At 42.5% G+C, this 21,586-nt stretch overlaps 1 protein-coding gene across 4 annotated transcripts in view; it reads left to right on the top strand.

The window, feature by feature from the left end:
* The window catches only part of OSMR (oncostatin M receptor), a 50,731-nt gene that overhangs the window by 26,800 nt on the left and 2,345 nt on the right, over positions 1–21,586 (top strand). For 2 of the 4 annotated variants that reach the window (XM_019737314.2, XM_074328980.1), the window contains exons 6-17: positions 1,209–1,338; positions 1,910–2,061; positions 6,841–6,983; positions 7,268–7,418; positions 10,184–10,260; positions 11,539–11,761; positions 14,424–14,597; positions 15,635–15,739; positions 16,844–17,017; positions 17,604–17,771; positions 20,732–20,813; positions 21,330–21,402. In XM_019737314.2, the coding sequence (XP_019592873.2) occupies positions 1,209–1,338; positions 1,910–2,061; positions 6,841–6,983; positions 7,268–7,418; positions 10,184–10,260; positions 11,539–11,761; positions 14,424–14,597; positions 15,635–15,739; positions 16,844–17,017; positions 17,604–17,771; positions 20,732–20,813; positions 21,330–21,402 (1,652 nt within the window). Of the gene's footprint in view, positions 1–1,208; positions 1,339–1,909; positions 2,062–6,840; positions 6,984–7,264; positions 7,419–10,183; positions 10,261–11,538; positions 11,762–14,423; positions 14,598–15,634; positions 15,740–16,843; positions 17,018–17,603; positions 17,772–20,731; positions 20,814–21,329; positions 21,403–21,586 lie in introns of all 4 variants that reach the window. The other 2 variants (XM_019737311.2, XM_074328979.1) reach the window with 1 other exon arrangement.

Genomic DNA, 21,586 nt, shown 5'->3' with positions numbered 1-21,586 from the left:
CAGGAAGAGATACCCGAAAGCAATACTTCCAGGATTTCCTATTGTTTTCTTGTCCTTACAATTTTTTTCCCTAGAAACCAAGAGTAGTAAAGGGGAGAAAGTTTAGGTCATGACCTGGACCACTGGGAAAATAACCTGCTTTGCCTTAGCCGTGCTGGAATTACCGCAAGAGTTGGGGAGGAGAGAGGCTGCAGATTGGAACCCCAGAGAGGCAGACAAGGTCGTGGTCTGGAGGACTGGAGGTTGGAGCCTTTTCCGATGCTGGGTGTGCCATCTGGGCCAAGTTTCCTAGCCTCTCTGCGCTGGTTTATGCCTCTGTGAAGGGGGATGATGATGCTTGTTGAGTATCAATGAACGTGGACATCATGAGTATCAGACACGTGGCCTGGTCCTGATACTACAGCTGCACACAGTAGGAGTTAGTACATGCAGCCATTGTGTGGACATGTCAGTGCCTCCATGGATGTTAGCAGTGGAGTGGGAACATTTTACGTTGTATGTAGGTGTGTGTGCCCACACCCGGTGGCTTCCTGTGTTTCATCTGGAGACAGCCCTTCCCTGCACAGTAGGGCAAAATCTGCAACTCTGTCCTCACTGCTCCCCAGACGAAGGGCGTCTCCAGGCTCTGGGACACGTGGTTCATTTGCGCTCCTTAGACCGGCCTCTGAGAACAGCAGTGGCTCCGGGCACCTGGAGGTGAAGCATTCCTTGGAACCCTCAGCTCCCAACGGCTGAGTTTAGCAGGTTCCCCAAATCAGACTGACTTCCTGGTACCCCAGGTGCAGTCCCTAGGTTCTCTGTAAGCCACAGCCTCCGAAATGAAACACCGGGCAACACTGACTGTGCATTCATTCTTTCCCTCACTTGGCCTGTTACTTAGCAGTGCTTGCTGAGTGCCTACGAGCAGGCACTGGGGAAACAGCATTCATCAAATAGGCTCAGTGCTGACCACATGCAGAATACCCACCTCTCATCCCCCATGACACCCCAGAAGAGCACAGAGGAAGGAAGGAGAAGGGGCCAAAAGGATGAGGCACCGGAAGTGTGACTCTGGAGCTGCCAGTGTATAGGCAGGCTTCCATTTGGTGGTCCCGTCATCGCTCAGAGTAACTGTGGCCTCAGACCCCAGGCAGAGCGCGCCATTTTACTTGGTTTTCAATAAAGGGATTTCACTACGCCTCCTGTCTGTTTTTTCTTTCTATGGACAGAAGTACTTGAGGAGCCCAAGGACTTTTCTTGTGAAACCCAGGACCTCAAGAGTTTGAACTGTACGTGGGATCCTGGGCATGACACCACCTTGCAATACCAACCTTCCCAACGCTACACTTTATTTGAATCGTAAGTTAGCTCTGATTACATTCTTGACAGATTCTTCCTTGTTTACGGTGCTTGTGACAACATGACAAAAGCCACATTTAGATGTTGCAGAAAATGTGAACAAATATTTTAAAACCACCCTGCCAGGGTTAGGAGGAAATTCTCAGGGGGTCATAAGTGTACAATACTTTTTACCTGAGTTTCGTTAAAGGAAAATGTCGTGTAAAAAAAGATAAGAAAGACAGTTAATGATGAATTTTGATGTGAAAATAGTTCCATCTGTGTTAAATAATAGTTCCATTTGGGTTTACCTAGTATCTTTTTAAGAATATTCAAAGTAAACTAAGGAGTGTTCTCACCACATACAAGGGGGGAATCGGTGATTCATCGTTACCTATTGAACCACATAAATCAAACTTGTTGAAACAATATTTCCATTATTAGTGTTTGTTGGTGATGGGGAAATGGATGCTGTTGTGTGGGACATAGTTTTAAAGCCACTGAGTGTGCCCCAAGGGAGACAGGGATACACGGCTGTATTAATAAAAGCGCAAACCCTGGAATTGTTGTTTTTCTGTTTTTTGTTTTTAAGATTTTCCGGGAAAACGAAACTTTGTGAACACAAAAAATGGTGTCATTGGCAAGTAGCTCCAGACTCACAAGAAACATACAACCTCACACTCATAGCTGAAAACCAATTAAGAAGGAGAAGTGTCAGTATATTTTTTAACCTGACTCATCGAGGTGAGACTAGAATTATTACAGACTTCTGTGGTTGTGAACATATCTTTGTTTGACACAACGGGGGATCTAGTAAATGTGCTGCAGATTTCTGCCTAATTCGCATCCTAAGTGAAAGTTACAATTCCTAACTCTTGTTAATACTACACTTGTCTTCCAGGACGCATGTGTGGCCATGGTCGTTTGTTTTGATAGTGTAATAAGCAGCAGTGAGCTTACTACTCAACTTCAAAACTAGAACTCTAATAACTTATTTCATCTCCCATCCCATAGCCCCTGACCCTGCTCCTTCTACCAAGAAAATTACAGATTTAAACTATAAGTGTGTGTATGTATTCTCATTTTTATGTAATCCTAACAATGCTGTGTTTTTGTTTGGTTTTAACGTATATAAAAGACATCAAGCTATATATAATAGTCTAGTAATCACCTTTTATATAATATTAACTGGCTAAGATTTAGCCCGTAGTATTGAATGTTGCTTTAGTCCATTCATTTTCACTGCTGTAGAATATTTCATTCTGTAAATATACACTATTTTATTTATGCATCACCTTTGATGGGTTTTCAGATTATATAACAAGGCTTTTGTTCTTGGGTACATCATTAATATGGGCATTTTTAATACATGTTTCCAGCACACATTGAGTTGTGGGGTTTTTTGAGTATATACCTAAGAGTGCAATTGGTGAGGACACAGAAAATGTGAATGTTCAATTTATGAAATAATGACAAATAATGCCAAATTATTTTCCAAAGTGGTTGTACTAATTATACCCCCATCCTGTGGATTCATATAGTCCCTCCAACTTGGTACTGTTACCCTTTTTGTTTTTGTCCGTTGAATAGATATAAAATGGGATTTCATGATGGTTTTGATCTACATATCCCTGAAGCTGAATATTTCTTCTTATGTTTTGACCACATCTGTATCTCTTTTAGGAAATACAGACTCTTTACATATGTTCACTCTTTCTGGGATATTCATCCTTCTCCTTTCACCTTCTTAAGTCTCACACATCTTTCAGATTTCAGCTTAATCATCACGTCAGTCAGTCAACGAATTATGGGGTGCCTCCAGCGTAGCAGGCACTGGGGATCCAGCCGTGAACAAAATTGGATACCTGTCCCTACTGAGCTTATGTGCTCGTGTGTGTGTGTGTGTGTGTGTGTGTGTGTGTGTGTGTAGGGGGGCTGGTGAAGAGGTAAGAGTGGGGAGTGGAGATGTACAGTAAACATGTAAACAAGTCAGGAAAACGATTTCAAGCGTTAATAAGTCTGATAAAGAAGAAAAAAATGGACATAATGGAGTAGACTGCAGGGCTGTCCAAACTGTTTTCAACGTTTTTTACCGAGGGCCATATGCAGTAAAATACACAAACAGCCGGGCCACTCATTCAAGGTGAAGTATGTATTGCCTCACCTGGTTTATTTAAGTAAACTAAATATATTTTTGGAATTTGCTGCGGGCCAATTAACAATGGATTGTGGACCGCAGTTGGCCCATGGGCTGCAGTTTTGACACCCCTGGAGTAGAGACTGCTTTGTATGCTGCTTGAGTTAGGATGGCTAGGAAAAACTCTGAGGGAGTTGCTTCCTAAAGGATGAGAAAGAGGCAGAAAATATCCAAGGGAAGAACATTGGTAGCAAAAGCAAGAGGCTTTACAAAGGTCACAGAATGGGAACGAGCTCTGGGTTTTTTTGAGGGACAGAAAGAATGCCCTCGTTCCATACTGTGAGTGAAAGGAGATCGGGATGTAGGCAGTGGCCAGATCATGCAACAACTGTGGACCTGGTCAGGACATTTGTATTGGAAAGGGTTAATCAGCACAGATAGATAACATGACTGACACTGTAGAAAACAGATCACTCAGGCTGGACAGCAGGGGGTGAGGCAGGGAGATCAGTAGGAGGCTGTTTCAGTGTCAGGCAATGACCTTGGACCGAAGTTGGAGCGATGCAGTTGGTGGAAAGTGATCATATTCTGAATACACTTTGGAATAGAGTTGGTAAGACTTCCTTAGGGAAGAAATGTGGATTATAAGGGGAAGTTAGAGTGATTAGTGTGTTTTAGGCCTAAACACTTGGGCAAATATTGGAACTATTTCCTGAAATGGGGAGGATACTGGGGAAGAGCAGCTCTGAGCTGAGAATAGAGTTTTCTTGTTACATGTGAGATGCCCTTTAGATATGTCTAAGTGGAGATGCTGACGACACAGTTGGATATAAAGTTTGGAGAGCATGGAAGAAGTCTGGGATGGAGAATTAGAATTGAGCGTCATCAACCTGAAGATGATACTCAACAAAGGAGTGAAAGAGATGAGGGCTGAGACAGGGCCTCCTAGACCTGCACTTTTTAGGTCCGATGCCCCTTTTACACCTTCAGAGTTCTTACCCCAGTTTCAGTGTTTCACTTTTTTGTGTGGTTATTGATTCATGTTTGCTCCTCTATTGCGGTTTGAAGGCAAGTGCCTTGACTGGTTCTGTTTTTTTATCCCACCTAACAATTTCTCCTTTTATTGGTGTATTTAGGTCATTGATGTTGAACATAATTATTGATATGGTTGGACTCGGGTCTTCCATTTTACTATTTATTTTCTATTTGTTCCCTCTGTTTTTCATTCCTCTGTTCTTCTTATCCTGCCCCCTTTTAGATTATTGGAATACTATTTAGTATTCCATTTAAATTATGTACTGGCTTTTGCCTGCATCTCTTTGTATTCTTTTTTTTCCCCTCTAGAGATTACAATATACATTACTAATCTTTCAGTTTTTTTAGAGTTAATATTTTACCACTGTAAGTACAATGTAAAAACTTGACAACCACATCTGTTCCTTTACTCTCCCCTATTGAGGAGGGTCAGAGTTATCATATGTATCACATCTACATACATTAGAAACCCCACTAGACATATACTTTTTTAAATAAATTTATAACATGTTTGTATCCCTACGTAATACATTGTTTTGATTTGCTTGTTTTTTTGTTTGTTTGTTTGTTTTTTTTTTAAGATTTTATTGGGGAAGGGGAACAGGACTTTATTGGGGAACAGTGTGTACTTCCAGGACTTTTTGTCCTTTCAATCTTAGTTGTGGAGGGTGCCATTCAGCTTCAAGTTGTTGTCCTTTCAGTCTTAGTTGTGGAGGGCGCAGCTCAGCTCCAGGTCCAGTTGCCGTTGCTAGTTGCAGGGGCGCAGCCCATCATCCCTTGTGGGAGTCGAGGAATCAATTGGCAACCTTGTGGTTGAGAGCCCACTGGCCCATGTGGGAGTCGAACCAGCAGCCTTCCGAGTTAGGAGCATGGAGCTCTATCCGCCTGGGCCACTGGGCCGGCCCTAGATAATATAATTTTTGCTTCCAACATTCATACATATCTTAATTAATGAACTTAAGGGGGAAAATTGTCCCTTATTTATTCACAGCACTTACTCTCTTGTCTTTCTGGGACTCTCACAAACTAATGCTTTTGTTATTATCCCACACCTCCCTGAGACATTGCTCATTTTTAAAATATCTTTTTCCTCCCTATTGTTCAGATTGGATAATTTCTATTGATCTACCTTCAAGTTCACTCTTTCCCCTATCAGCTCCATTTTGCTATTGCTCTTACCCAAGGCGTTTTCTATTTCTTTTGTTGTGTTTTGCAGTCTGAAGCTTCCATTTTGTTCTTTTTATCTTCCATCTCTTTGCTGAGACTTTGTATTTCCCATTTCTTTTGAAAACACCCATGATGTTAGTTGGAACATTTTATAACAGTTGTTTAAAAGTCTTTGACAAATAATTCCAACATCTGTGTTACCTTTTTGTTGGCATCTGTTGATTGTCTTTTTTCACACGACTTGAGATTTTCCTGATTCTTTATATGCTGAGTAATTTCGGACTCTATCCTGGAAATCTTGAATATTATGTCGTAAGGCTCTGGGTATTTAGATCCTATGGGGAATATTGACAGTTTTGTTGTAGTGGACAACTGACCTAGTTAGGTTCAAGCTGCAAATTTCAATGCCCCTGTTTGTGGGCTTTGGCTTCACTGCCAGTTCCCTTTTCAAAGCCTTTGTAGTGCTTTTCAGATCTGGTCCAGTGCCACCCAGTGGACAGTCTGGGACCTGGGCAGTGGTCTGTTAGTTGGGTCCCCAAAGTATTTGGTATGCTGATTAAGATAAGATCCGTGCGTGCACAACTGAGAAGTAAGCACACGAGTTCATAAACAGCTTTATGGACTTGCTTTCCCAAGCTCCTACTTCTCCATGATCTCCCTGATACTTTTCATTTTTCTGGAACTCTCCTTTTTATTCTCCAGCCAGAAATCTGGGACTGTAGTTACCCCATTCTTCCCCTCATTTCCACTACTGTGCCAAGTGTTAGGCAGACTGATTGGGGGGGAGGGGAATGGTCAATTTAATGTTGATTCAGTAATACTTCAAATCTTGGTCTTCTGTTTTGATAAGATGCTGGGTTTTGTTATATTCTCCCCATGGGCTGCTTCCCCTCAACAATCTGCCTGCTTTTGTTGAATTTCAGAGTCTTCAGATAGTTTCTTTTTATATTTTGTTCAGTTTCTAATGTAATCAGTGAGAGAGAAAGGCTGTACTTGGCTTACTCCATCCTGGCTGTAAGTCTGGCTTTATTTGCCATTTTCTCAAAAATAAACAAAAAATACTTATTGAATAAATAAATGATGAACTGAGCTGCATATTTATCAAAGTCTTTGGATCTATGTTTGAATTTTTTACTTTGTTTCCTTCTCTCTCTCTGTCACTTTTTTTTTTTTTTTTTTGGCAGTTCATCCAATGAAGCCCTTTAATGTGTTTCTTAAAAACATAAGTGCCACAAATGCCACGATGACCTGGAAGGTACACCCTGTTGGGAATTACTCCACATTATTGTGTCAGGTTGCACTCCATGGTGAAGGAAAAGTGATACAAGTAAGCATATTGCTTAATATTCTATTTTCAAAAATCTCTTTGTGTCCTGAACAGAGAGACTGATGAATAAAATCTCTCTAAACTATTAGTTCTGTGTGGGTTCAAATAGTGTGAGTTTAAAAGGGTCTATGAAATTCGTCACAGACTTTTAGAGTTGGGAAGGGGACCTTAGAGATTTCTTTTTCTTTAAATAACTAGTCTTACTCCAAATCAGGCTGTGCCGTATTGTGATTTGGCTTTGCAATGAAGTATACTCACCAATACTTCTGTCTCTTATCAAGCAGCACAATGTCTCTGTCAAGGTGAAGGGTCAGTACTTCTTAAGTGAGCTGGAGCCTGTCACAGAGTATGTGACTCGAGTACGCTGTGCTGCGTCTAACCACTTCTGGAAATGGAGTGAATGGACTGGTCAAACCTTCACCACACTGGAAGCTGGTATGTTCGGATCCCTGACATTTAACTCAAGGATCTAAACTGACTTATTGGTGATGGGTTGGCTTCCCTGAGAGCTTTTGGTTGTTCCAAAAACTAAGGTGAAAATATTAAAACAGAGGCTGAGTACTATCTTTAAATTAAAAAAAAAAACAAAAAACACCAAAAAACTGAATTAAATGGCTAATGAGATGTGAGTGGGAAGACATCAACTTCAGACATTTGCCGTCGGTAATGGCCACTGTATGTCCCTGATATTTGAATTTGCCAAAGTGGTTTCTAAGCAGCTGGCCCTGCTGGATTCCGCTGGGTTGGGCTATGTAAATTAGTGCCAACTTATAACTCAGGACTGGGGACAAGCACAATGTCCGTGCCAAGGAAAACACTGATCCCATGCCCCACAACCTTAGGCTATGTTTGGAAATGTAATGATATGTGGAAACCTAATTATTATTGATAAGCCATTTGTCCAGCAACAGCGAACCGTCCACCCTCTCTAGAATGCTCTCAGTGGTCATTTCCTCAATATTGACAAAACAGAGAGTTTTTCTCCCAAATAACTGTGTCTTACAGCTCAAATAGGTCTCAGGAAATTTGATGGCCCAGCCCTGCTTTCACCTCCTTTCAATTCAAGGAAAGAAAGTATTCCTGTGGCCCAGTTTACAGATGGAGAAACTTGGGCCCATAGATTCAAGAGACTTGCCTAGTTTGCAAAGTTAATGAATGGCAGGGACATAATAATAACCACTAACATTTATGAGTATTTAGTATGTGACAGACATAGCTCACAATGCCAACGGTGTCTTTCTCTTTTAATCCTCACAACATGCAACAGGTACCATTATGATTCTCACTCTATAGACGAGGACACTGAGGCACAGAGAATAAGTAGATTACCCAGCCTAGCCAGTAAGTGCCTGGGCTGTGACTGTGCCTCACGCCCAGGAAGGCTGACTGCGGAGCTCCATCCCTAACCACAGCTGGATTCTGCGCCTCTGGTGCAGTTATCACAACTTTGAGATCTGGTTGATTCAAGTCCTGGCTATTTTATTGCCGAAGGAAGGAGTATATGTATTTATTTTATTCCCGCTTACTGTTTGTTTGTGAGCTGGCAGGGCTCTTTCTGTTTCTCCTGGACAATTTTAAAGCAGTGACTCTAATTGCGGGGGAGGGAGAGCCTGGCATCAGAATCTACATATGGGGTTGCTCACTAGTCCCACTCAGCAGGCCTCCTCGCAGCCCCCACATACACCCCCTGGAACTCCAGTAATATCTCCTAGGGGTGTCCGCGCCTCAAGGGTCCCTGCTGTACAAAGCCCTGTTCCTGAGACTAATATGACATATTCCTCAGTTGTGTTTTATTTGAGAATTTTTGCTTTAATAATAATGCTTTGCTTTGGGTTTTCTTTTGCTTGTTTTTTGCAAAGTCATTCCAACGTTATAAATAACATTAAGCGCAAAAGGAAAATGGCAAAAAAGATAAGAGGTTTTAGTAAATTGTGCTTATTTTAGATTAGAGTATAATAAACCTGAAAATGCTTAACTTTGCTTTTGATGATGATAAGAAAATGACATGAATCTACTGATGGTAAATTTTTAGTTTTTTTTTTTAACCTCTGATAACACTTTACTTAATGCTAGAAAACTCAGTGTTTGTGTGTATTCTAATCATACTTAAGTATAATCATAGTGAGCAGAGTTAAATGACACCATTGTAGAAATTATATTGACATAACTATAGAGCAGTATCAACTGGGCTGCAGTGGTCTTTTCTTACAAACACTAGTTTATAAACCAGTTGAAGATTTTGCACTGAGCTTGGGGTCCCATATTGTGCCTTAGTATTTTAATAATTTTTTGATTTCCTATTGGCTTCTTTAGCAAATTAAAATCTTCTTCAAGAGATTTTAAAATGATATGGTCACCGGTAGGTTGAGGACAAAGAGGAAGCAACCAAAAGAAAAAAGGACTTACTTCAATTTCAATTATTGGGGACAGTAAAGTTATATTTTGATAAAACAGAAGGTTAAATCTTTAGGTGTCATATTCCAAAAACAATTCTTGCATAGAGATATTTTCAATCAAATCACAAATCCCTTGTCCTACAACTTACTGTTGAAAAAGAGAAGGAAGCAAACCCTTGTAGAGCAATGTGGTGAGAACTGTGTCAGCAGGAACTGTGCAGCTCGTGCCATGAGTGTCCACAGGCCGCTGACTCAGGCACCAGCTGGGAACTGGTGGGGGAGGGACAGGGCCTTCCCAGCAGAGGGCGACAAGCAGAGGTTCCCAGGCATGACTCGAGTGAAGGGCCAGCCAATGGGAAATGAATTCCTGGAAGAGCACAGCCTGCCCTGAGGGCTATCTGTGTGAGTGCTTCCATTGCAACCTTCTCAAATAGGGCGAGGAAGTAGCCATGGTCCACTGCTCAAAGAACAGGAAGTTTACCCAACTCACTTACTGGACTTGGTCTGACGCATGATTCCAGAATTCTTTGGTGGCTCCCAGAAGCTCTGCGGCTTGTCATTCATAAAGGGCTTTCAGTTTGATGTCCCGTGCAGATGCAGCAGACCTTTTGTAAAGCACCTACTATGTGTGCCTAGTGAGGAGTGAACAATGTGGCCATGGATAAATGGGTAGAAGTCACAGAGGATGGAACAGTGAGAAGCAAGTCTCAAGGGTACTCATCATCACTTCATTGACGGAGCTAGAAGACGTTGGGATTCTACACACATCTGGTGACCCGAGAACTTTTCTTTGGTTAATTTCAGCTCCCTCTGTGGCTCCTGATGTCTGGAGAAATGTGAAGACAGTGCTGGGATCTCATATTGTAACCTTATTCTGGAGGGTAAGGTGCACATATTCAAAAAGGCAGATTTGCTCGGCACTAAGTCTTTCCCTGTGAGACTGGATTTGGGTGCAGTCTTCCAACTGGGAGTGTTCTTCACATGAGTCCAGCAGAATGTCTTGTCCAGTGGAGGGGTCCGCACACCACACTGATGTCCCTCCAGCTTGCACTGTTCCTTCTCTGACAGCCCACTGCACAGATGGCCAGTTCTGAATGTTAGAACCTACATGTCTATAACTTCTACTCAGGCCCACCTCTACCTTTTGCAGGGCTCAGGGCACAAATATGAAGTGGAAAAGTATATACCGTATTTAAAAGTTATGAATATTTAAATACTCATAGTATTTATATTTAAAAGTGATGAATATTTAAATACTCCCAGTATTTACATTGAAAAGTTATGAGGCAAGCTTAAAAAACTACAATATAAATATACGTTGTTCTCCTACCTTGACTAATATGCCTTCATGACAACCAGGAAAGTCAGGTTTGTGTTCGGAACTCTCGATTCCTCAGTGTTTGATACCAAAACATGGCCAAGCTGGGAGAGTTGGGCCCAACGACAATCCACACCCTTTTCTTCCCACCTCCACTCTGGTCCTCTCTGCAAGGAGCCCTGTGCACATATGTGGACCTGCTAGACTGTGTATCCAGGATCTGCCCACACCCCAGGCAAACAGTCACTCACAGACTGTTCTCAGGTCTAGCAGGGGCCACATCCCAGGGGCACTGTCTGTCCTCAGGAGGGTAGGCCTGAAGGACAGACCCTGGAAGTGGGTTGGCACTATGTGGGCTGGGAATTTCTGCAACCTGGAGGATCGTCTAGAAGGGGGACCATGGGCTCTGGGTCTGGGGAGGGCATAGCTGGCGGAGGGAGTGGGGCCAGGAACTGGGCGCCCTGCAGGGTTCAGGCGTGTCCTCTCCCAGGGGTACCTACCGCACCTTCTTAAATGCGGGCTAGAGACCTCCTTTCTCTTGATTCCTGACTTGGTCACTCTTCTGTGCACACATTATGCTCTTGAGGAATAATGGGCTTATCCCCAAATGATCTCATCCTCTACTCAACTTTAGAGAAGAAGGCATAATGTCAAACTTGGTTTAGAGGGCTATTTTCTCTATTAAACTGCTTTAATTAGCTGGTGTGTGTGTGTGTGTGTGTGTGTGTGTGTGTGTGTGTGTGTGTGTGTGTAAGTTGTTTGGGGGACAGAAAAGATAAAAAAGTAATTTTCTCCTTTCAGAGGAAAGCCCATTTTGAAATAATTATCTTTTTTTTTTCAGCCACTATCAAAATCGCATGCCCACGGGAAGATTCTGTTCTATAATGTAGTTATAGAAAATCTAGACAACCCATCCAGTGTAAAGCTCCTCTCCATTCCTGCTCCGGCCAATGGCACAGAACTAACCCTCGACCAGTGTTCTTACCAAATCCACGTCACAGCTAATAACAGTGTGGGCACTTCTCCTGCTTCTATAATTGTCATCTCTAGAGACCCTGGAAACAGTGAGTTATGTTTGTTTTGTTTTTATTCTCTTGGAAAATGTCACTGATGTTATTAGGTAGAGATGAATTGGAAAGACAATTACTTGAGGAGACAAGAGGTCTAGCTACCAAGCAGTGTTAGTCATTCTCTTTTGGTCCAGGTGAGTCACTGGGTTTCCTGGGACAGTCCTCAGTGTGGGAAGACTGACATTTCAGCCATTGCTCAGGACATTTCTGCCCAGGAGATTCTTCAACAAACTTGGGAAATTTTCTCAGATTTACTCACATAAATGCAACAGTAACAAACAGTCCTCACTGATAGAGGTGGTATGAATGTGCTTTGTGGCTGAGGAAATAAAGAGTTGCATTTATTATTATATTGTAAAATATATCATTATCCTTTGCCCCCAGCCCTAAAAAGAGCTCGTGAACATTTCCAGAGGTCATAAGGAGAACTGGCATCACCTTTCAAGAGGGGCTTTGCCAAAGCTGTAGAATAAAGGATGGTAGCTAGCTAATTAATCCCTTAGCGTGTGAAAGAGCAAATGAGGTGGAAATGCCCTTGCACTTAAAATCAGTAGTGATATTAATTTCCTTCTAGGGAGAGCTGTGAAAAGAGGTTGGATACACTAAATCCCCACAGTAACACACTATGAGACAATGCACAGCTGAACATAATACAATTGACGTTTGAGGTCATTCATGAGCCTTACAGTAATGTCACCCTTCAGTTACTACGATTAAGTTTTTCAGACCCCGCTTATGGGGTTATGTCAGGTGGTGTTATACCTGTCATTCATGGTAGACTTGAATTGGGGTTAAGTGGGCCAGATTAGAGGGTATTGTTGCTTTGTTTTATTTTAATTTTAAGAATTATCCTTTGTGCCAACTGAAAAAAAGAACTTAGGGTAGTGGCATGGAAGAAAAACTAAGGCATTATTTAACATAACCTTTGCTTGTCAAGACTGTATTAGGGAAGGAAATCACTGGTTGTAATCTGCCTTCACTGGGACCAGAACAGTCAAAGCAGGCATTTCCTTCACTCTGGAGGAGCTGGTGGATAAAAGAAAGACACCCCACATGAGGCCCAGTGCAAACAACACTGCCGATCACCGTTATCTGTTTTAGGATCTTCCCGAGGTGTGGGTTCCTTCCATACCTTCCCTCCCTATGCCCTGCTTTCAGGCCTCCTTGCCTTTGCCTGTGAGGCTCTCTCTAACCTTCCTGAAGTAGTCACATGCTTAAGTCACTAGAGTGGACAAAGTCACTGATATGCTGAGACAGACCCATGAGGTTAAGACGATTTACATCTCTCCATGCACTCCTCAAAACGTATTTGCAATTTTAAAGAAGCAACTTGATTAGAGTTATGATTCTAAGTCAGGGTGAAATTTAGTCAGTGTGAATAAGTGAAGTGAAAATTGTCACTTAAAGATTTGTTTCTTTGATGAAGGAGGAGAGGGAAGCCATGTAGGCAGGATATACAAAGGCCTTCTTGGGGAAGGAACCCCCGGCCTCGTACCCAGGACTCCACATTCCTTGGGATACACCCAAAAGCTGGGTGATAACTCAGTGTCCAGAAAATTTAGTAGCACCATGCTGTCATATTAATGTTCAGTGATAATCAGGATTGCCAGATAAAATACAGGGCACCCCATTAAATTTGAACTGCAGATAATTATTGAGCAAATGTTTGGTGTAAGTCTGTACTATGCAATCTTTGGTCCTCATGGGTTGATTTTCTGAGCAGCTGCTTACGGGTCCACTCTTTGATCAGGGTGTGCTTTCACTCGACCAACCAGCTGAAGCCACAGCTCTATCAGCAGTGGCAGGATGTGAAGTGAGCCTTGGGACGTAGGAAAAGTCCCCATCCCTCAAGATCTAGGGTGACGCTAGATCAGTAGAACTGGATTTCAATTAAGACCATATCACCTTTTTGCCAACAGTCAGACCTTACGAAAACTACCCTGGCATATGAAATATGTGGAGGTGGCAGCCTTGGTCATAAGTAGTGTGTACATTCTTGTGTAATGAGACTTAATACCTATCCGAATTGTATTTTTGTCCTCACCTCGATCTCTACCCCTAGCATCTCAGAAACAGTAGTTAGCTCAGGAGCAGCCAGCATTACGTGGGGGAGTTCAACTCAATTATTTGTTCATTCCACAGATATTTGTTGAAAGCACATTAAGTACCAGACATGGTTCTAGGTCACAGGTCAGCAGCATTATCAGTAAAGGGGCAGATAGTAAGTATCTTAAGCTTGGCAGGTCATACAGTCTCCATTACATAGTCAATATTCTTAATTTGTTTGTGTGTTTTTTACAACTGTTTAAAAATCTTAAAACCATTCTCAGTTCAAGAGTCATATAAAAACAAGCCTGAGATTGGATTTGTCCTGAGGGCAGTAGTTTGCCGATCGCTGTTTCTGGTGCTGAAGTCTGGTTGGGTCTGAGGAGGTCAGAACAAGGGGCGTCTGAAGGGCAGGTGTGAAGGGAGAGGCAGGAAAACACCCAGGAAAGCATCTTTCCTCTCCCCCACCCCACGCTCCTGTAGTAACTGAAGTGGTGGGGCCCCTACCTGTTGGATACACTGCATGTTCAAGTTTATTTTATTCTTCAGATACTTTTACAAAATGTTCCATTAGTTAAATCTGAAACCTTGCCCTATTTGTAATGTATAGAAAATGTTGAAGAAGGAAGAATTCAAGGCACAGAGGATGGATTCTCTTTGTCTTGGAAACCCCAGTCTGGAGATGTCATAGGCTACGTTGTGGACTGGTCTCCCCAAGACCCGCGCTGTCAGCTCCAGTGGAAAAACCTGGGCCCCAATACCACCAGCACAGTCATTCGCTCAGGTAAGAAAAACCTTCCATATCACCATCTCGCTCCATCCACCTTTAAGCAAGTTCAACTACGATGTCTAGACCATCTCAAAGATACTTTGTGATAAACGCACCATTTTGAAATTATAAATCCAGCATGAGGACTAGAATTTCAAATTTTGCAATCAGATTTGGCCTGAGATTTGACCGTGAATCTACTTTGACAGACAATCTCTGGAACTCAGGCTGGAATACGGTTTCATGATTTTCATGAATTTGTTCCTCTAAAGTAGTGGTCTCGAATGAACGGCGGAGGGACATTCTAACAGTTTCCAGAGATTTTACGAAACAAAGGAGTATATGGATTCGGGATACGTTTAGGAAATAGTGTTGATGGGAGTGGATCAGCTCCGACAGTTTCAGTGGAACATATCAAACTTGATCTCTTACTGGATTTGTAATTTCAAGATTGCTATGTTAGAAAAATCAAAGGAGCCTAGCTTTGTAGTTTGAACTGGGGGACTCGTGGCGCCATCTGCTGGGCTCAAGATGAAGATGCGAGGCTTGTCTGGGTCCAGAGGGTGACAGAGGCCCCTGGAGGGCATTCAGTTGTCCGTGGGAGTGAGGAGGTGTCGGTGGCATGGCAGGTGGATTGCAGAGGTGCGGCTGTGAGGGGAAAGTGAGGAAGTGGGAGCAAATCCTTCCAGACACTTGGCTTTCATGGGCAGAGAGAAGGCGAGTTGCTGGAGGGGAATTTGGAGTCAAAGGAGAGTTTATAATGGTTTTCTGTGCCTGTTCCAATTCCGCACCCGGTTTCATGCACATGAATAAGGGCATGTTTGAGAGCTCTTCTTCCCAAGGACAATGTAAGGACGGTCCCCACAGGCTTCCTCAGAAACAATGGAGGACTCCCAGGCTCAGCAGGAGGGACGAGGGTGGAGAGGAAGTGCAGAAACCCCGAGAAGGAAATTATGAAAGGAATACAAATTCAGTTTTTCTTCTTTTTCTTTTCAGAAGTAATGAGAATCTCATTCTGTGTTGTTGAAAATCTGTTGACTTTTCTTGTCTAGATGCTTTTAGACCAGGGATCCGATACAACTTCAGGATTTATGAAATTTCTACAGAAAGGATTGCTTATTTATTGGAGAGAAAAACAGGATACTCCCAGGAACTGGGTAAGTTTAAAGAATTTCATGTGCCCATGGGCAAACTTGTTCAGAGCAATCCAGAGACTCCTAGCTTTGGGTATAGGAAGATTTCAACACCCTTCCTAATTTTCAGTGTCCCATTGTTCTAGAAATTGGGTTTTAGAAAATTATTTTTTAACATTTTCATTGAAGACAATTTATAAAGTGTTATGCGAAAGACAAAATCCTTGCTAGTTTTACCACCCCAACGCAAATACCCACTTGGAAAGCTGCGTTAGTTCAACCTGGGAACTATAGTTCTTCAAATCTGCCCTTACCTCTTTGAACTTAACCCTTCTGCCTCCTCCCTTCTCCTCCCCTCCCCCGCAGTCCATTCTCTTGTCAGGTCTTCTCTGAAACATGACAGTTGACTTTTGAATAACACAAGGATTAGGGGTGCTAACCCCTGCACAGCTGAAAATCCACGTATAACTTTAGACTGCCCCCAAACTTAACCATAGTCCTCACTCGGCATCCACAGGGGGTTGGTTCCAGGACCCCAGCGGAAACCCAAATCCACGATACTGAAGTCCCTTACAGAAAATGGTGTAGAACAGTGCATACAGTCGGCCCTCTGCATCTGTGGGTTCAACCAACCACAGATCAAAAACAAGTGGTTTTTCATCCTTGGTTGGGAATCCATGGATGCAGAAGCTGGGGATACAGAATACCGACTGTATATTTATTGAAAAAAATCCACATGTAACTGGATTCCTGCTGTTCAAATCCGTGTTGTTCAAGGGTCAACTATTTAGAACGCAGGAACAGAAGGAAATCTAAAAAGGCCTTTATTGTCTTTTTTGCTGTGTGACCTTGTGTAAGCTACTGAGTCTCTCTGGGCATCCCTTTCCTTATCTGTGAAAGGCAAGACTTGAACAAAAAGATGGCTCAACTTCTCCCCAGCTCTCTCAGACGACATTAAGGCAGAAAAAGATAAAATTCCTTAACTTGTCACAAGCTCCTACAGCCTCTGGAGTTGACTGTGGTTCTACTTTTAGTTTACATAAATGCTGAGACCATTTAGACTGTTTAGAATGCTCAGGGACTATTTCCAAATCATGCCTCTCTTCTTACCCCGACTTCCTTTCCTAGCTCCTTCAGAAAACCCTCAAGTGGCCGTAAGTAACTTGACATCCCACTCCTTCACTCTGAGTTGGAAGGATTATTCCACCGACTCCCAACCTGGTTTTATCCAAGGGTACCATGTCTACCTGAAACCCAAGGTGGAGCAGTGCCACCCAGGATTTGAAAAGGTGGCCCTTTCAGGTAACTTCTTTTTGTTATTTCACTCCTTCCAGATCTTATGGCCAGGCTGAATTCTATTCTTGCATGCTTTTATGATCAAATAGGTGCTGAAACAAATTCGTAGGTGGACAAGATGGTGGGGGTCGGTATTTGAACTTACTTAAAAAAAACAATGTGACCTGGTATTTTTGGAAGTACTTTTAGTAACATCATGTCCTGAAGAAGACTTGCCACTTTGGACACATTCTTGCTAACCCATTTTTCTTTTTTGCCTTTGAGTTTGGTAACGGTTATTACAATGTGTTTTTAAGTCTCTTGCAAGCTCTTACTGTCTCCAGCAGATCTCTGTGTTCTCCCTGGATCACCAACATCCTTTGCTTAGTATATTTTTTTGCTTTTCTTGCCAGCTCTTGAAAATTTTACCAATGTCCTCAGTGTGGTGAAATTATGATGTAATTTTTGGTTGGTTTAAAAATGTTGACAGTGCTGAGTCAACAAGAGTGTTAGTGCCCAACTCTCTCACAAGACCTCTATCACACACTTAATAAGTTTTTCTTCTTGTAAAAAAAAAAAAAAAAGTTGTGTTTTTTTTTTTTTTAAACCACAGATGATTCGGTATGTTGCCAATATAAAATCGACAACCCGGAACAGAAGACGTTTGTTGTGGAAAACCTACAGCCGGAATCCTTCTATGAGTTTTTGGTCACTCCATACACAAGTGTTGGTGAAGGTCCCCATGATACTTTCACCAAGGTCACCATTCCGGATGAATACTGTGAGTTTTTTTCAAATCAAAACTCTCCCGTTTAGGAGTTCCTGGGAAAGTGACAAATTACATACGCAGTGCTGTGGGCTTTGTCTAGTCAGGAATTTTTAAACCTTTCTTTCCTGTCTGTCTGTCTCTGTCTGTCTGTCTCTTTTTCTCTAGATGAGACTGTTTCACACACACACACACACACACACACACAAATGTACAGAATCCTACTACACAAAACAGATACGAGTGGGGCTAATCTGACTGATCTATGGCCTGGAACCTTCCTCCTGCCTCTCTCAGTGGCCCCTGAAGTACTTCTCTGGAACTCAGTCCCAGAATAGTTTGAAAATTACAGACAGCATATTTTAGTGTTGGCTTGGAAGAGCCACATGACTTCTGTCTAGAGAAGGGCGGTGCTGTTTTTCTCAGCTGGATTGCTCTCTGCCGCCAGCCTTCAGGCTGGTTTCCTTCAGTGGCCAACTAATTGCTTCCTGACTTTGTCTCTCTGGGGCAGATTAGACATGGCTGTGATGAGGCAAGAAGGCTTTGTTCACAAACCCGGTGTTTGCAGAGTTGGTGAGGAAAGGGTGAGATAAAGACATCCATATTTTCAAAATGCCTTTGGTCTAAAAGTTGAATATAGACGAGGAAGGAGAATGGCAGGAACTGGTTAATGGTAAATAAGATTCTCCTGGTAAACCCTGACCTGCCATGAAGAGGAAGGTGGGGGAGAAAATAGATACTGATGGAAGGAGAAGGAGAAAAGTCGGTAGCAAACAGGGTAATATAGAAGGTCCGCACTGCAAGGGAACTCTGAAGAAACACCTCTGTGAGTAACAAATAGGCTAAAATGTCTGCCTGACGTTACCAGCTGTCCCCTACCAGTGAGGGGTCCCTTTGCTGAAGGCGGGACTGTGAGGATGGGATGGGCTCCTCAGGCAGAACTGCTGACCCCGGGTGCCCTGACCAGTGATGAGGACACACACGACTACAGTGGCAGTTTGGGGCACTCACTGCTGTTCACCACGAGACTGAAACATGGCCCCAGGTCTCTAAGCCAAAGGCCAGAACTCTGTTTTTGTTCAGTCAATGAGTCACATCATTTGAGCACTTGTGCCATTTTGGAGTTAATTTTAAATTCATTTTCATGCTATTTTTCTCCTACCTTGGTATTTATTTGGCTGGTAGAAGTGTGTGTGTGTGTGTGTGTGTGTGTGTGTGTGTGTAATATATACATATAATTATCTTTATCTCAAGTATATTTTCTGATTTCATTTATCTCCCTTATTCATGCTAAACCTCCTTAGCCTTGGCTGTGACTCTGTTGATTATATTGATTATTCTTAAAAGGGAAAATAAATTGCTGCATAATTGCAGTAATGAGAATGACATCCTTCAGTTACAAAAAGAGTATGGGTGAATCACAGATGCAATGCTGGGTGACAGAAGCCAGACCTGACTCTTACTATCTGATTCCATTTAGAGTACAGAAAATGGCAAATGGCATTTATGTTGTTAAAAGACAAGATAGTGGTTACCTTGGGAGGAGAAAATGACTGCTGGGGACACCTGGGGAGTGTTCTGGGGAGCTGGTAATGTTTTTTCATGGCCGGGGTACTGGTTACAATGGCTGTGTTCAATTTGTGAAAATTCACACAGCTGTACACTTTTGAATACCTTTCTACATGCATATATTATACTTCAGTAAAAAGTTTAGTAAACCTATCTGGACTTTGGAAATTACTATGGTTAGCTCTCTAGGCTTATCCTCAAATACATTATAAAAATGCACAATTGAACCAAATTTTAAAACCAATTGTAGTCATCATAAGTACTGATCTGGAGAGCAAGGTGTTTTTCGGTGCTATGAGGACGGGAGTTTCTTAGCCTTCTCCTGGCGTCAAGGTTCATTTGAGGCCAATTGTTGAGGTGCTTGGTTTGCCACCCTCTTACCTTGCCGTGCCTCTTACATCCTTTTCTCCAGAGCCCTGTGCTGCCTCATAGCACCGGGTTGGGAGTTACCCAGGCCTGCCCGCCCTTAGAAATCTCCAGCATTACCTAACACACACACACACACACACACACACACACACACACACCCCAAACCCCATGCCTTACAGGACACTGAGTGTTGCGTCTGGGGAGTGGGGGAAGCAGGGAAGCACGTGCATTAAACAGAATATGTGTACATGGGATTGGCAGCCTCCAAACCCTCCCTATGCAATTTGCATTTTACCTCTGAGAAATAAAAATAGAATAATTATCCCAGGCTAAGACTTATTCATTGTATTAGAGACTAACTAGAAGCATTAGTCAATTTTTGATATGTAGCAAAATCCCTCACCGTGTCAGTGACATACAAAAACAGATACTTCTTTTTATGCTCGTGGCGTGGCTGATCTCGGCTGGGCCAGGCTAGGCTCCAGGCTTCCGTCAAGTCTAGCTTTGTTTCATATAGTTTCACTCTGGGGCTCAGGCTGAAGGCGTAGTGGCAATGAGGGACAAACTCTTCTCGGTGGATCCCAGGAGCACAAGAGGGCAAGCAAACTGTGCAAGTACACTGCAAGCAGCTACTAACAATATAATTACTAACATCCCACTGGCCAAACCAAGTCACGTGGCTGAGCCCTAAGTCCAGGGCCAGAGAAGTACACTGCACCTACCATGACGCTTTGCAAGAATGTGGAGTGTAATTCTAACACAGGAGGGAGAGAAGAATGGGCAGTAATGATCCAGTCTGTCAGAAGAAGTAACAAGTTTAAGTCACAAGTGAGAGACAAATGGTTCCCCGTGTTGGCTGGTTGGTTGTTGTTTTTTCCCCCGTCAGGCAGAACTCTTATTGAATCTCATATAAATAGACTTTTGAGAATGTCAAAACGGGGGACATGTAAAATTACTCTCAACCTTAAACTTATTTTTATTCCTTTGAGGAGGGAAAAATACTCATTCAAAATATGCCCTTCTTTTTCCGTCTGCAGCCCACGTCCTGATGCGTATCATCCTCCCCATGAGTTTCTGCCTTGTGCTCCTCATGGTCCTGTGTTACTTAACGAGTCAGTGGTAAGTGTGTGGGGGAGGCTATGCAAGGAGGCAGTCAGAACAAAGTCTAGGAAGGAATTTAATAAAACAAATCACACTGAATATGAGAAAAAGTGCTTAAAAGGAAAAGGACAGAGGAGGGAGCCTCAAAAGAAAATATGACACATTTTTAAATAGTTTTGCTTTTCTGGTCACTAGATAAGAAAAACAGTAACTATTTCAAAAGATGGCAAAACTTGTTCAATAACAATAGCTAATATTTGTATTTCACTTACTATGCGCTTGACATTGTTCTAAGTACTTTACATGTAACAACTCATTCCATCCTCACAATGCTACAATAAGCACAGTAATTATCTCCATTGAACCGATGAGGAAATTAAAGCACAGATGGGTTAATTTAAGTAGCTTGCCCCGTGTCACAGTTAGTGAGCCATAGAGCAAGGATTAGAACCTGGGAATCTGCCTCCAGAGTTCTCAACTCTTAATGATTCCGCCCTATTGCAAAATTCAGTCTCATGTTCACTGTTTTTCTAGGATGAAGGACAAGTGTTATCCTGACATTCCAGACCCTTACAAGAGCAGTGTCCTGTCATTAATAAAATACAAGGTAAATGTTGGGGAATTGTATGGATACCATATACCTGTTAAGTCCTAATCCAGGGTGAGGGCTGTAATAATCATACTTTCCTAGACTTCTTCAGGAAGATATAACAGAGCAAAGCCAATTCTGTTCCCATAGCCTTGAGATGGGAGAATGGAACTTTGATTTCTTCTGTCAGGGGGAATCCTTT

The sequence above is a fragment of the Rhinolophus sinicus genome, linkage group LG03, assembly GCF_036562045.2.
Source record: "Rhinolophus sinicus isolate RSC01 linkage group LG03, ASM3656204v1, whole genome shotgun sequence".
NCBI lineage: Eukaryota > Metazoa > Chordata > Mammalia > Chiroptera > Rhinolophidae > Rhinolophus > Rhinolophus sinicus.
This window is presented reverse-complemented; position numbering and strand designations above follow the sequence as displayed.